The sequence below is a fragment of the Struthio camelus genome, chromosome 3 (assembly GCF_040807025.1).
Source record: "Struthio camelus isolate bStrCam1 chromosome 3, bStrCam1.hap1, whole genome shotgun sequence".
NCBI classification, from domain to species: domain Eukaryota; kingdom Metazoa; phylum Chordata; class Aves; order Struthioniformes; family Struthionidae; genus Struthio; species Struthio camelus.
In genome coordinates this window covers 84,283,893-84,299,071 of record NC_090944.1, presented here as the reverse complement: position 1 = coordinate 84,299,071, position 15,179 = coordinate 84,283,893, and the positions used below count along the sequence as shown (strand labels likewise).

The window sequence follows — 15,179 nt, the reverse complement described above, 5'->3', positions numbered from 1 at the left end:
GTTTTTTACCATCACTGAGCAGATTTTTTGCAAGCTGTCTACCATGATGCCTACATTTTTATTCTGGAGGATTCATAGGGGATTCAAAATTGTAAATAATTCAAATTTTCAACATACTTATTTTGGAGCTTCTTTAGGTTGACATTAATACACTCATGAAACAGCACAGCATCCCATTACTGCCCTCTTAACATTCTTCCGTCTGGAAAAATAACAACTTTCTAAAAAGTTTATTTTTATCATCTAGGCCATTTACAATCTGTGAAAGTTTTTACCTTTCGCACTGCTTTAAGTGTAGGACTTTATCAGAAGCCAACTGGGCATCCAAGCGTATTTATTTATTTTCTTTATTTTTATTGGCTGCCCCAATTATCTTTTCAATGGATATAGGGAATTCTTTTTCTCATGAATGGGATTGGATGATTTGCATGGAAGATTCTCTTAAGTCCAAACGTCAAAATATTTAACAACTGTAAAATTCCTCTAATAATCAGTATTAAAGGACACAACTGACCTTTTTGTAGCAATTTCTTTGCCATGAGTGGCATCTCATGTCATCTTTGTTTCTCACTTCTATCAACAGCAAATTTCTCCTTTTCTCTTTTCTGTTCGGCCTCCTGATTGTTGCCTAGGTTAATAACTTGTCACTGAATCTAAAAGTACTGGAACTTTTTTTCCCTAAGAGATGTGGGATGAATCTGTCTATCCGTAGACATTTGGGGAGAAATTTAATGAAATTTAGAAGCATCCCTCTAGTAACTGTTTAATTTATATGAGTGAGCTTTCCAAGGCATTCTTTAGGGAACACGTTTATCAGAGGATGCATGCATCCTCACATATACACATTTGCCTACTTATGGTCATGATTCTGAGTTCACCATGCTATTTTTATTTTAGCAAGCCCAAAGGATTGGTAGCTGTCACACCAATGTCATTTTTGTCTGCCTGATTGATTATAGTGCCAAAGAGGAAGGTGAAAAAGAACTGGCATGTGATAGCTTTGATACAAACATATTAATCATACAGAGAAAAAAAAATTCCATTTTCACTTTTCTTTCTACAGCCCCATTAGACGTTGCATGTGTAAAATAGAAGTAAGACCTATTGTGAAGGGCATTTAAAGTCTATTTGGATTTTTTTCTGCTTGCCTGAGCTTCTGAATAGAGGTTTCATATTGGATTTGATATTGAAGTAAATGGATGCTAGCGTCATCTATCAATGGATATATCAGACTGTAAGACAGAGTAAATAGGGACAGCAGCTCCCTCTCCTGCTTGAAAGCAGAGGAGCTTTAGCGAAAGAGCAGAGCAGAGCTCTGTTTCTTTTGTGACTGGGAAAATAAGCTTGTAACAAGCAGAAACATCTGTAATGGGTATGCAAAAGGAGTTAGCTTTTTTTGAGATTTTCTGTGATTCAGAGATGTTTCCTCCCCCCAAAAGTGAATCAAGTGAAGAACAGGTATGTTTTATCTACCCCTTTAAGCCAGTCCACAGCCAGACCACTTCAAGGTCTTCTTTGGGAAAGACACCAACAGGAGGCACACTGTAATAAGACTCTGTAGATCAAAATTGGTTAAAATAACTTTTTAATTATCTCCTTTAAAATGCTTTTAAAACTGCTGTAATACAGAGAAATCCCTCGATTTCCAAGTTTTCTGGGGAAGAGCATCTCTGTCACTTCATATCTTTATTTATTTTTTCCTCAAAAGAAGTTTGCCACCTTCTAGAAAATGAGTTTGGAAACTTCCCCCTTATTCCCACGAAGGCATGATCTGTCCCTCTGCTTTTGTTTATTCAGAGACAAAGAACAAGATAAAATCTGGGGCTATTTTCCTGTGATTTTTGCCTAACAGTTGTTCGGTGGGTTGTTTTGAATAAGAATGCCTGAACTTCATAATATCTGAAGGGAGGTGGTGGTGGGAACGATTTGATTTTGTAGGTGTTAGGCAGCAGGGGTCAAGGAGAACAGGCTTTTAGTGAGTTTTGATTCTACAAGTTCTTGGTGCTCATTCTGTAGCCTTGGACAATACCTATGACTTCTCTGTGCCTCAGGTTCTTTCCCAGGAAAAAAACTGTTAAATGATGTAATTGCATGTAGTTTTATCCTGAATTATTTTTCACTTAATAGTGGTCAGTACCTGATTATGAAAGCATTTATTCCGCTGCTGGAACCCTTCCCTTGGCGCTCTGAAGTTCATCCACCTAGCTGTGGTGTTCTGCATTTGGAACAAGAGGATTTTGATTTTGCTTGGCTTTTTTTGTTGCAGGCATTGAAACGGTGTAGTGTAACATGAGTATGTTTAAATAAAGCATGAATTCAACAGACATTGTCCTCTGATCATAAAGGATGTGATTTTATTTTAAAAATCCAGCAGCACTATTTCATTCAGATTGTTGTTGCGATATATGCTACACCAGTGCAGAGTGCTCTAATACGTTTTATTTGCTCTTAGTTTATCCACTGAGTCCTCATGCTCTGTGTTGTTTTTTTCCTGTCATTTGCAATAGCATTGCTAAGCAGCACTAAATATCCTTTGCTACTAACTCTTCATTTAAGTTCATAGGCATCTCCTAATTAATCTTGACTTTGTAGTGCCTCACCATCCTTGATTTAGCCTATGTGTTGCTGTACTGCAGTTTTGTATCAAGTCCACCACAATTCTTTCTCCCTTAGTCATCTCTGCACTATTTGTCCACAGTTGCCACTTAAAGAGGGACAGAGATCCAGTCCAGGTGCCAGATTGCATTTTGGACGATTCCTGTTCTGTCAGTCTATTTGTGAGGTGGGCAAGCAGCCCCCCTGCCATTGAAGTTAGCTTTGTTCTATACTGAAGTAACTCTTAACCCTTGCAGCATTTGCTTCATCTCTGTACCATTATAGCTCTAAACTCTTCTTCAGCAGAGGTTGCTTGCATACAAAATTGTCTGGATTGTCAAAGGATTTTTGGCCTCTTTAACAGCAGCAAACTTATTTTAATTAGCCCCTGTAGCTCAGTTGAAGCCTGATGTTGAATAGCAAGTGGCAATAGGTATTCACTGTTCATATGAGTGTCTTGACAGTAAAATCTTTGGCATTTCCGTTTCTCTTTGTCTCCTGAATGCAGAGCAACTTCTTAGTCAAAGCTGGAAGTTGGTATTGTCATACTGAAAGAGATGAGATTTAGAGGAGAAAAACAGATTTGCTGAGTGCTCAAGGGAACGTTTTCTTCTATTTCTCTCCACTGTGTATGAAAGAAAATATCTTTCATTGGTCAACAATTTTCAGCTTTGTTTTCTTGAAAGGTGTTTTTTCGTCTGTAAGCTGAAATTGAGTGTTGCACTTAGAGCAGTGAGCTGCAAAAGAGCAAAGATGTGCATAAATTGACTTTTTTTTTTATTTTTCCTCTTTGCACGGAGTGAATCTCATTCGTAGCTGTTCTACTTTTTCAATCCATTAGTTTCCAAAAAGCTTAAAAGTATATTATTTTTGTATTTCTTCTGTGTCTGCTTTTATCAGATTTAGTTAAATATTCCACTCTAGACTATTTGGAAGTAATTTGGTGATTTGCATTCAAGAAGATAAATGATAGGGGCAACCATTTTGGCTAAGGTTACATAACTGCCTCAGATGTTAAATGCTGTTTCACATGCTTCTAGTTTTCCAGAATAGTCACTTTTGGAGCGTAAATACTGTATAACTCCTCTCTTCCTCAAAGGATTTCTTAGAGAAAAGAAGAGACAGAGGAGAAAATGCCTGAGCAAAATCCCTTCCAATATTTTTGAGATGTTGTAGTGAAGAAGCCTTTTGTTGTGTATCAACATGTGTGTGTGTGTGTGTGTACATGTATATTCTCAAGCACATACATGTTTACAAGTACATATAATACAACATTTTCTGTTGGATTCTTTGATGAATTTAGGAGTTAAGCGAGGCTTGCCTACAACGCAGTTTTCCAAGTATATGGGCTCTTCCTCATAGTTTTCTGTAAATTACATACTGCATAGGTTTTCTTCAAGTTCTGCATGCTATTAGGAAGCTGTTCCCACGAGAGTGATGGATAGCTCCCGCTTCTTAGATTTAACAGAGTTCTCCTGGAATCTAACGTGTTCACTTGGCTTGATTGTGAAGGAATTTTGCAAAACTCCTCAAGATTGAACAGTTGCTTTAGGGCATGATCCGCTGCCTTTGTTAAGCTTCTTAGGGAAGCTTAGTTGAATACCCCAACTCAGTCACAATATCATGGTGTAGTCCTAACATGTAGCTTGACTGAGGGCCCCTGGCAGAAAGGAGGGTAGCTACCATTTGGATTGCGTGTAACAACAGATTGTGCTTTTGTGGTGCACACTGACACCTGAACATTGGTTTTAATGAGAAGCTAACTGGAGTCTTATAACAAGTTGTTGGGTTTTCTTCCTACTAGTTGTATTGACCTAAGCCAATGTTCAATGGTTTGGAGAGAAAACGAGAAACAGCATGAAGAGGAGGAAAGGAGCAGGGTGACGACATACAAGCCCGCACTTCAATTCTGTTGATCTAATTTATCTAAATTTGCATATTATTATAACAGACCTTTTCTTTAACATAGCCTGAGTCGGACTCCAGAGTTAATGGCGCCTCTCCCTGTGCTTCGCCCCAGCATTCTGCGCTCAGCTACCCTCTCGATCAAGAGACGAGCTCACAGTTTCATCAGACAGGTGAGTGTTTTAGTCAGATATTGTGCTGGGTTGGTCCGCAAGTGATTACTAAATAATTTTATTTGTGTCTTTCTGAAGAGATTTACAAATAAAAAAAATGGAACTGATACTACTGGGAATAAGACTTGCCGGAGCTGTTAGTTACCCACTCTTGCAAACAGTTATTTTAACACAAGAATCCATGCAACTCTGAATTATGGATTTCTATCTATGCAGTCCTGCCTCCCATCCTTTTTCAACAACCAAATTTACTTGGACTAATCTGTCATTATGGAAGAGAGAACTGGATTTTATTAGAATGAAATAGCCAACAGCTGTTTGTCCTACAATGCGTGTATGCACCCAAGTAGTCTGTCACATAGAAGAAAAAATGTCCAAAAATATGTAATAGAAGTTTTCTGATAGCTGCTTGAGACATTGTTGTATATCCTCTGCTTGTCCTGGTATTTTGATAACCCTACCCCTCAAAGACTTCACATCTTTAGGAACTATTTAGAAACTTATGTACAGCCTATGTGCATAAAGGCTTTTCTCTCTTGAAAGATATTTTAAATTTTCTGTTAGCAGAACTCATTAATTCAAATAGGAATTAGCAGTAATAAGTATAATAAGCAGAAATGAGGGGATTTTTTTTACAAATATTATCTAAGTGCAGTTTCCTCTCTGTCTTTATTTCCAAGCTTTTGTGTTATAGGTAAAAATGATCTTATTTTTGTGGAAAACAGAAACAATACTGTCTTTCACACTGAAAAAATTTCATTCAGCATTGGCAAGTGTTTTTAATTTATCTGAAAAAAACATGGAATTTCTCTGACTCTATTTTAATGCACTGACTAGTAACACTGCCAAGAGTGGAGTCAGTTGTATTCCATAACCATTCACTTGGCTAATTTTAAGCAACATTGAAAAAAATTGTGGCAAGGAGAATTTTAACACTATTGAAATTGCTGTTGCATATTGAATAAAGACTATCTAAAAGATATTTTTTCCTCTTTTTCAGAAAATGAATGATGTATTTCCTTTGGAAGCTACATGGCAAATTATTTGAAAATAGACAGAATATTAAGTGAGCAGCTACTAAGTATAATTCCCTCATCTTGCAAAGCATTTTTTTATTTTAACTGTAGGTTCTTACATATTTGTGGGAAATTCCATCAGTTAAATCTTGGGTGCAGTGGTTAAGCTTTAATAACAGAGAAATGAATTCAGCTGCATATCAGTAATTTAACTTCTGCCTCCTCTCCCAAGGCTGGCAATTATCAATGGTTGTTCCTGCGCGTTAAGTTGCAAAGGCTTCAGGTACTGGTTCCCGTTGAAATATAAAGGAGCATTTAACTGGAAGGTTGGATGAGAGTGCCTTTCAGGATGTTGTTATCCTTTTTTAAATTTTCTCTTCTTGTTATTAAATTCATTGCTCTTTTTGTTGTCGTAGCTGCAGATGACTTGCTAGTCCCACCTCATGATACCAGCACAGATCTAACAGACGTTATGGAGCAAATTAACAGCACATTTCCAGCTTGCTGCTGTAAGTGTAACAGAATCTATCTATCTGTGAGAGTAGCATTGAATATAAGGCTGACTTCTGAAGAAGAAAGTCATTCACAGTGTATTGACTAGGAAAGAATCTTAACTCTGATAAGATTTCTTGCTAAGATATACAAGCAACATAATTCTGTTCTCTAAAGGTGATCAATATGCTGTATTTGTGAAGAGAAATAAACAAATATTCTTGTGTATTAAATGGAACTGATTAAGAAAAGGCTGTAGTTCCATAAAAAAATTTTCACTCTATGCAGAATTAAGTGAATGTAGATTCAGAAATTTTGAATGCTACTTCTCTACTAAAACTGGGGGAAAAGCCTCAGGCAGCAGGAGGGGCCATAGCCTGAGCCTAGCTCCCAGAACTAATTATTGAACTAGTTGTTGAACTAATTGACCAGAAGAAATGTGCTGTTAACACAGCACGTAACACCTTTCCCTGCTTAAATGCACTGAAAGTTAGTATCTTATGCAGTGTCTACTAAAGAGAGATCAAAAAGAAAACCAATTAGCTCCATATACTTGCTTTGTATCAGCTGACACACATTTCCACTGATTCTGTTCCTTCCAGAGTGTCCCTGCAGTTACAAAAATGAATAACTATCTTTTTGGTTCCATCAGTAAATCGTAGGGATTGTTGTCTTTGGCAGAGGGGTGAAGTGGAGACTTCATTATTTAATCTGTATTCTTTTAAATGTATACAGACATACATATTTTCAGCTTCAGCTCTTTTGCCTTAGCAAAACAGTACTGAAACTTTTATATGTAATTTCTTAAACTTTCAACAGTTTTTTTAAATGAAATGCAATAACAATGGCCATTTTTAAAAAGCGCAAGTGAGATGGAGAAGTTTTATGCCCAGTCCTTTAAGAAAGTTCAGATAGAACTGTGTTATATTCTATTTCCTAAATTCACTGAACCCTATTAAAATACTCCTTTTATCTTTTGCTCATACATTGGTTGGCTGTGAAGGACTGCATTAGAGAAGGTGAACTTTTCACATTTTGAGAAAACGAATTAGTATCCAGCAAAAGAAATTTTGTTTTAGCTGCCCCTTGGGGTTTTGAGCAAGTTCAGTAGCTCAGAGCCCATTGCTTTGCAAATTCAGGATTTGGGTCATCTCTCCTTCAAGTCAGTAGCTAATGGAGCTGCTCAGCACAAATCAAGATTTAGGTCATTGGTGTACGTATGTATATCTGGCTATTTTAATCAGTGGAAAATGCAAACAAAGTATCACTTATGGTTTTGTGAATTCCTATCTTGCATGTGTAAGCAGTAGAGCAGCTATTGGATATTTGGCCCATATCAATTTGCAGAAAACAGGATAATCTTTAACTCCCTTGCATTCCTGTGTCAGAGCCAACTTAATGATGCCTGCTCTCCCCAGGCAAGAAACATGGAAAAATTTAATATTCATGACACAATACCACAAACAAGGCAGGAGGGACTGAAGTTGAAAACCATGGCCGCATGGCAAGCATATCTGAGCACGTAAAAGGGGTACTACACTACTTAAAAGATGTCACAGTTTCAAATTTCATGCGACTCTTACCTTTGCCGCTGATATCCCGCTGCAGAATTCAAACCAAACTAGCATGCACCACTTCGTAGGTATTGGTTATGTTTGCCCTTGTTTGGTTATATGACAATATCTCTCCCTTAAGAGATTTGTTAACAGTTTTTTTTTTTTTTTAAATCCACCTCAGATTCATATACTAACATTTCAGAAGACTGGAATGGGAACTATCAGTCTGGCCTTTTCAACAGGATTACATTAATCCCTTTGAGTTTTGCTTGAGAAGGCTGTGACAGACCATCTAACCCATCAGCCTGTCCCGTGGGCACATCACATCTGTCATTCTTGATGGACAATTGCCTTGTTCTGTATCACTTGTTCTGTAAGACTGCCAGTGATGCAAACTCCACAAACTGCCAGTGATGCAGACTCCACAAACTGCTTAGGCAGTTTGTATTTAAGTGCATCACTATATTTCTAAGCTTAAAGAATAATGATATTCTTATCCTTCCTTCTATACCTAAAGTTAAGTTTTATTAGAACAGCCTTCTTGTTTTACATATCATGTCCATTTAAAAAAAAAAAAAAGCTATTCTTTTACATCCTCGTTACTACTGTTCTGTCCTACCTTGGCTGCAGCTTTCATTAAGAACAGTTATTAGGGTCTGAGCCATACTTAAATTATACAGTCCCATTCTTAGATTGTCCCACTCTGACAGTATAACGGTACCACTCTTCTTTTTTATGCTATTTGTTTTAATAGCCTTTCAAGTTGTAATTCATCTTGAAATCAGTATTTCTACTTATTCCAAATATTCCTTTTGAAGCAATTATTCATTGAGTTAGGCCAGCACTGCTCTGAATTGTTTCCTTCTTCTTTCCCCTGATTCTTTGATTAGGGGTATAATGCTTCTTTTTCTCTCCTTGCTTATGAGGTTGCTCCACAGGACTAGGCAGGTGCGCAGCAACATGCAGAATTCTTGCCTTTGTGGCCAAGTGAGTTCCAGAACAGAGCACGCATCTTGGAGCTTTGTGAGATTTAGACAGATGGAAATTTTTAGTATTAATATAACTCTCTCTATTATTCCCCTTGCTCTGTTCGGATGTTTCAGCATGTGTGACATGTAAGATGAAGCATTGTTACAGGGTGAGCTAAGGACAGAGTGCTGTCTGTCATTCTTATGGGAGTTCTAATGTTAGAGTACAACCAGTATTTAATATGTAATTTCCCTGCCTTGAGTTAAGGACATGAGGAGCCTTGCAACAAAAACATGATAGCTGCAGCTTCCAAAAAATAAAACCTAGTGGAAGCACAGTCCCTCAGGGAAGGCCTTCTGTAGCACAGTCTTGCAGCCCCCCAAAAAATCTATTGGGAAAGCTTTGCATCTTTTAATGACATTAACTGGTTCTTGGGACCATGATAAGGTTCCACTGTCCTTCACAACTAAGATACTTTTGACCTTTTTCAATAGTAAGGAATACTTGTTATGCCTAGCTATAAGGGGAAAAAGTTAACAACTTTGAAAAAAGTGAGAGTTCTTTCTGCTGGTAGACAAAACTTCCAAAACCAGATAAAAAAATCCAATTGTTTGAGAGGAGGAAGAATACTTTCTTGTGTACTGCCAGCATGTTTATTTCTTTTGTCTCCTGAATTAAAGGGAGTATAGTGCGGCAGAACAGAAAGGTTGTGGAGTCTTCATCCTTAGAGACTTTCAAGACTTGGCTAGTCAAAACTGTTGACAGTAGTCCTGTTTTCAGTGAGAGGTTGGGCTGGATGACCTCCAGAGGCCAAACATTTCTGTGCTCTATGAATCAACGTCCGTCACACAAATTTGAAGCTCACAATAGAAGGCTTTTTATGACTGATGTAATTCCAGGCCAATCTTTTCAATGTAGTCATAAATATCTATTAGAAATATTACCTGCCTCTCTTCTATGCTCCTGAGGCACTTCTACATGCTGTTCAGCACTGTCAGTTCCCTATGACTTCACAGAAATTTCGTAGAAAAAACAAGGACCAGGAGTTGGAGATTTCACTGCAAGAGGTATTGGGAGGAATGGAGAGCGCTGTCATTATGGGGTCTCCAGCTCAGGTGTGGGCTGTGGACGTGTCTCTGATGCCGTGAATTCTAAATCTTGAAGAATGACAGCTTCGAGAAGGTTTCCAGCCTAATGGTTAAGAACCTTTCCCAAAAGTTTAGAAATGTAATTTTGAGTTCTCACAGGCTGAATTAAGAAGGCAAAAGAATCTAACTGTACCAGCCCTGGGAATATACAGTGTTGAGTGGTTGTGCCCTGTGGTCTGATGAGCCCTGAGAATTGGTGGACTACTTCTAAAAGATGCTCAAAATAACATAGAAAAATTGTTATGCATATTCTGTGCAGATATTCCTTGTACTCTAACTTTTGTTTTCTGAAGAGTAGGTCAGAAGAAGAGAGTTGCTACTAGCTGTGCTGGACATTTCTGTAAAGTGTATTAAAAGAAATTAGAGGGAAGAAGTGTCATGAAATGACCTCATTTTCCCCTATGTTTACTGATGGATCACACTAAAATAAATAAGGAAGCAACTTGCAAACTTGATGCAATAAAATAAATGGCAGAGATGGCAACTATTTTATGTTAAATTTTAAGTTAACTTTTCCATTATCTCATGTTCTTTTGTTCTTACAGTATGACCCTATGCTCCTCTGTGCATTTCTTGTCTTAAATTGTGAACTAGATCAGGGACCTACTTCCTTTGTGTATGAAAAGAGTTTAAATTTTGTGGAGGTTATTGCTCAATAATATAATCTATTAATATTATTTAATAACATATCAAGCTATAGCATGATTCAAATTATTGAACAGACAGTATTGTAATCATACAGAACTATCAGGACTTCATTATAAGTGGTGAAAAAGGAACAATTCATATATGTATTCTAAATGCTATAAATTTGTTGTAAAAAAAAAAAAAAATTGTGAAGGAAGTCATGTACAGATGCATTATAACACCCTCCCAGTTAAATGTTGATTTTTTTGAGATTCAGAGTCTTCCTATTCTTTTGTGGCACAGATTACTCTGACGCTTTGTTTTTAAACTGCCAGGATACAGAATCATGCAAGTTTTTTAACTTTTTTTTTTTTCTTTCTATTTGCAGCAAGTTTCCCTGGCAGATCACAGGTATGAGACATGTTTACATCTTTGTATAGTCTTTAGAGGCAAAGTAAAGCAAGTGGAAAAGTTCCATTAAAGCAGAGCGGCCAGTTTTTGCCTCTGTTTTTCCCTTTCCAGCTGTTTGGAAGCTGGACCAATATAACAGAATTCTAGAATATCCCAACTGATAGAAAACTCCTGCTACAGCAGGCATTATGAAAGGTACTGTGGTGTGCACTTCTGGGATGCTGGCCATATGGAAGCAACTCTAATCCATCCTGTTAGTTTCAACCCAGCATCAGCTATGCAAGATCTGAGCTGGTTCTTGCAAAGACATCCATATGTCCTTGTGGCCTGGTCCCCACTGCTCAAGTTCCGGGAGGATCTATGGATCAAGAGTAGCACAGTACCCTAAGGCATTAGATTAAGCTGCCTTCTGCCGATAGGCAACCACTGTACAAATCTAAAGTAGAAGTTTCCCTAGTCTCAGAGTGTGCAAAAACATGGAAATCAATCTGATATTTAGATACTGTGGAATTCTTGGAAACCTAACCTACTGTGAATGGTCTGTTAAATTTCTGTTATAAGTAGCAGAAATAGGAGAAACACATGCTATAGATTTAGGCTCATATTAGAGCAAATGTGTTTGCATTATGACAAATAAGGAACTATATGGTCTTATGTTGCTGCAGAGTTCTGTGAAAGTTTCATTGTTAAATTTAATGGTAAGCACAAACTGCTGTCCAAGGCTTCAGAAGAAAGAAGTAGTAGAGTCCATTTATTTAATCCCCCAAATTGCTTCACTATGTGCAGTAATCCACAGTCTGCAAGGTCAGACCTGTCTGAAATGAGTATCTGAAAATGGAGAACTATTACTGTAAACTCTTACTTGGATTGTAGTATCTGGGATTGTAGGATTGCCCTCCTAGACAGGACTTTCTAAAGGGTATGAGATGAATTATGCCCTGCACTCAAACTTTGGGATTCAGTCCCTTGAGAAGTTGAATCAGAAGGGTTTTTTTTTTCCCCCCAGTCTTTCCTCTATGCAGGCATAGAGATATCTTTCAATGTGATCAGTGAATAAGATCCATCTTCCTGAAAAAGCATGATTCTTTAGATACAAGATGGTTCACAGATGACCTCACACTCCAAATCTACCATTCCAGAACCACTAAAGAAGGGATATTTGTCTTTTTGCAGAGAACAGGAGCCTGGAAATAAGCATCACATTTTAAAGGCCTGAGTCTTCAAATCCAAGTTATGTACACTCTCCATTTTTACCGCTTAGGCAAAGTACTTTGCTATCTGGCTTCCAAGCCTTTGTTGCTACAGGTATACGTTGTGGAAAGCCTACAACCTGCAGTTACAACTCTGTAGCCATCACATCCTTTGGGTCTTACTGAATAGGAATTTTAAATATTGCAGTACAGTAAAATTAAGGTTCTGTAAAATTACATGTCTCAGTGATTTGCTGAATCTTGAGCTAGTGCATCTAATGTTTTAAAATATAGGCTATTTGTAAAATTATGTCAGAGTCCTTAAACAAACCGAGTTCTGAGCATGTAGTGCTCTGTGAAGAGGACGTTAATGTTAATGTTGTACCGACACGGTTATCTCTCATCATTACAGGCAATGTGAAGTGTTCATTTGGATGGCAACCATGCTTCCTGATGTGCAGTACAGCCCTTTTCTACAAAACGCCAATCGCAAGTTCCACTTCATCAAAATGCTGCATGGGACCTTGGAACATGCTGTTCAGCTTTGACTGCGTGTTCTACTTGAAACAGTGAAACACTGAATACCCAAAGATGAGGATGTTGTTTTTATAGTATTGGATTTTTTTTCTTCTTTTTCTTCTTCTTCTTCCCTTTCTATGCAACTGTAAATTAATGAGCAGTGGAGTATTTGTCACTGATTTGTATAAATATACAGCCGCGGGAAAAGGGGCAGGGGCTTTATATACATTCTTTTGATAATCGTAAAGAGAACTGCATAAGGAGTTTAGAGCAAAATGTTACATTTATACATTCCTTTCAGCTCTTTGCTTTTACATTGTAAATTACCCTCAGTTACGTTCTGACACGTTTAATATTCTATACTGATTATTTATATGTTAACCATCCTACCACACAGGTTTCTGAAGATCCTTGAATTGTTTTCAGGATTGGCAAATGAAATTCCCATAACTTGCAGTATTGTTACTGTTTAACAAAAATTGCCATTGGGTGCAAGCTACAGTATTTTATCTCCGTTAAAAAAGGTAAACCTTCAGTTCAGGTCATAATAATCATCCTGCACCAAAATGGTATTTTTAGCTTTCTTTTAGTTATTTCCACCCAGCGCACTCCATTTGGAGGATTATTTTTTAAGCCTTACTTTACTTTGAATCAAGAGATAGCTAAAAAGAGGACTTAGATGATAGTTTAAGTTGTTTTTAGTAAGGTCTAAGTTAGTGTAATCTTCCCTAACTTTACTGAAAGACAAAGCTTTGCTGTTCCCTGCTGTGCCAAACTTGTTTCAAGTTTTGGAGTTTACAGTCTGGAGTAAAGCTCATTTCCATGAGATTCCCTTCTGATCCAAACACACCCTAGTCTTTTTGTCTGCCTCTTGGAAATGAAGAGACAATTAGGAAGCCCTTTCCAATACTATTAGTGATGGAACATTTTCTTCAAAACACTGCAGAGCACTTGGATATTATCATTTGGTCTTGTAATCTTACAGCTCATCTTTATCTTTGATGAATTCATTTACTTACGTGCTTTGAATAGGGATAATTATGGAAAGTTATGTCACTGATCATCTGATCGTTTGAAAATGATCAGATGTTTTAAAATGATCATAGTTTTAAAATTATCATAAGAGATTTTAATGCCTTCACTGAATTTACAATGTTGCATGGACACTTGCTTTAATTTCAGGACATACCTTTAGTTGGTAAAACTGCATGCAATATATTTCATATATAGTGGAGAGAAACTAAACTGGGTTCTTCTTAATTATTACTGAAGAAGAAAAGTCTCAAAATGGTATTGGAAGAGTTCTAAGTTCTGTGCTACTACAGAAAGGTGCTAGAGGACATATGCAAACCTACAGAAGGCCAGGAATTTCTAATATTTTAGCAAAGGGGTGTCAGCTAGGTAGTCCTGCATCCACAGTTCTCACCACTGGACTGCTGCTGCCCTAGGAATGGTTTGGACACATCATTGACCAAGTTCCAGCGCTGGCTCCAGTGCCAGTTCCTTCTGAACGCTTGGGCACGCTGTTTAACCGCTATGCCTCAGTTTTCCCATCTGTAAAATGGGCGTGATAATACTAACCTCCCCACCCCCCCCCCCCCGGCCCCAAGGTGTTGTAGGGCTTAATTAGTGTCTGAAAAGCTCTCTATAAAAGCTAAGCGTTATTTGTGGGTGGGGGGGTGGAGCAAGATTGTCAAAGTGGGGAGAGAAAAGGCTGGCTACTATAAAGCCTTCACTTATTAAAAAGGCAGTTTTGTTATTTTGAGGAAAAAAAAAAGAAGACATTTTACAGAAGAGGAAAGCCATGACCACCTTTCTACCTCAGACCTATCTTCATGAGTAGTATTGGAAATAGCTTTATACTCTGTTCTCTGCTCAAGCTACATAATTCTCTAAGCAAAGAGAATCCTTAAAAATAAACCCCTACATAAATAAAGGTCTCATCAATATAGTGGCTTTTATTTTTGTTCTGAAGATGAAGTTATGTATAAAGTTGTTTTTCTGCCCGTGTTTGTATGCATCCTTTGTCCTCTGCTGCCAAGTAAATGCTACTTCAAACACTACATTGTAACATTCTTCCTCTGAGACAATAATAAATAAAAGGAATATATTGCAGTAACATGAGAAAAAGTATGGAGTTCTTTGAGTTTTTCAGTCTTCAAGAACAGCACTTATCTGCTACATGCTGTAGATTTCATACTGAAGGAAATTGATGTTAACAAACAAACAGGAGCGTTGTGGTAGTCCACGCTTACTTTAACTTCTGTGCTTGTTAGCATTGTGGACTGTGGTGTGTGTTTTATAATGAGATTAAGCAGTATTTTCTCCCATAAGTCTGTACATATTTCTTGCAGTCTTCCATCCCTGGTGATGCAGTTTGGAATCCTTCTCAGCTGCACAGCAGCTTTTAAATTTGAGCAGCAGGCTGCTTTTGTTTTAAAAAAGGCAATGTATGGATAGATAAAACAGCAATAATACCTGAAGCACTGTCAACTATTAGACCTGTAAATTAGTCTTCAGGTTTCAGTGACATTCAGTCAGCATCCTCAGTTGAAACACGGCATTAGTTATGTGGTTA

The 15,179-nt window shown here is 37.6% G+C and overlaps 1 protein-coding gene across 8 annotated transcripts in view; it reads left to right on the top strand.

Annotated features, from left to right (window-relative positions):
* Positions 1-14,734, top strand: part of UTRN (utrophin) — a 402,533-nt gene extending 387,799 nt beyond the window's left edge. For 7 of the 8 annotated variants that reach the window (XM_068938835.1, XM_068938836.1, XM_068938837.1 and 4 more), the window contains 4 exons: positions 4,565-4,673; positions 6,106-6,198; positions 10,870-10,892; positions 12,495-14,734. In XM_068938835.1, coding sequence (XP_068794936.1) covers positions 4,565-4,673; positions 6,106-6,198; positions 10,870-10,892; positions 12,495-12,503 — 234 coding nt within the window. In that variant the 3' untranslated portion in view covers positions 12,504-14,734. The remainder of the gene's footprint in view (positions 1-4,564; positions 4,674-6,105; positions 6,199-10,869; positions 10,893-12,494) is intronic. The other variant, XM_068938839.1, reaches the window with a different exon arrangement.
* The last annotated feature ends 445 nt before the right edge of the window (positions 14,735-15,179 follow it).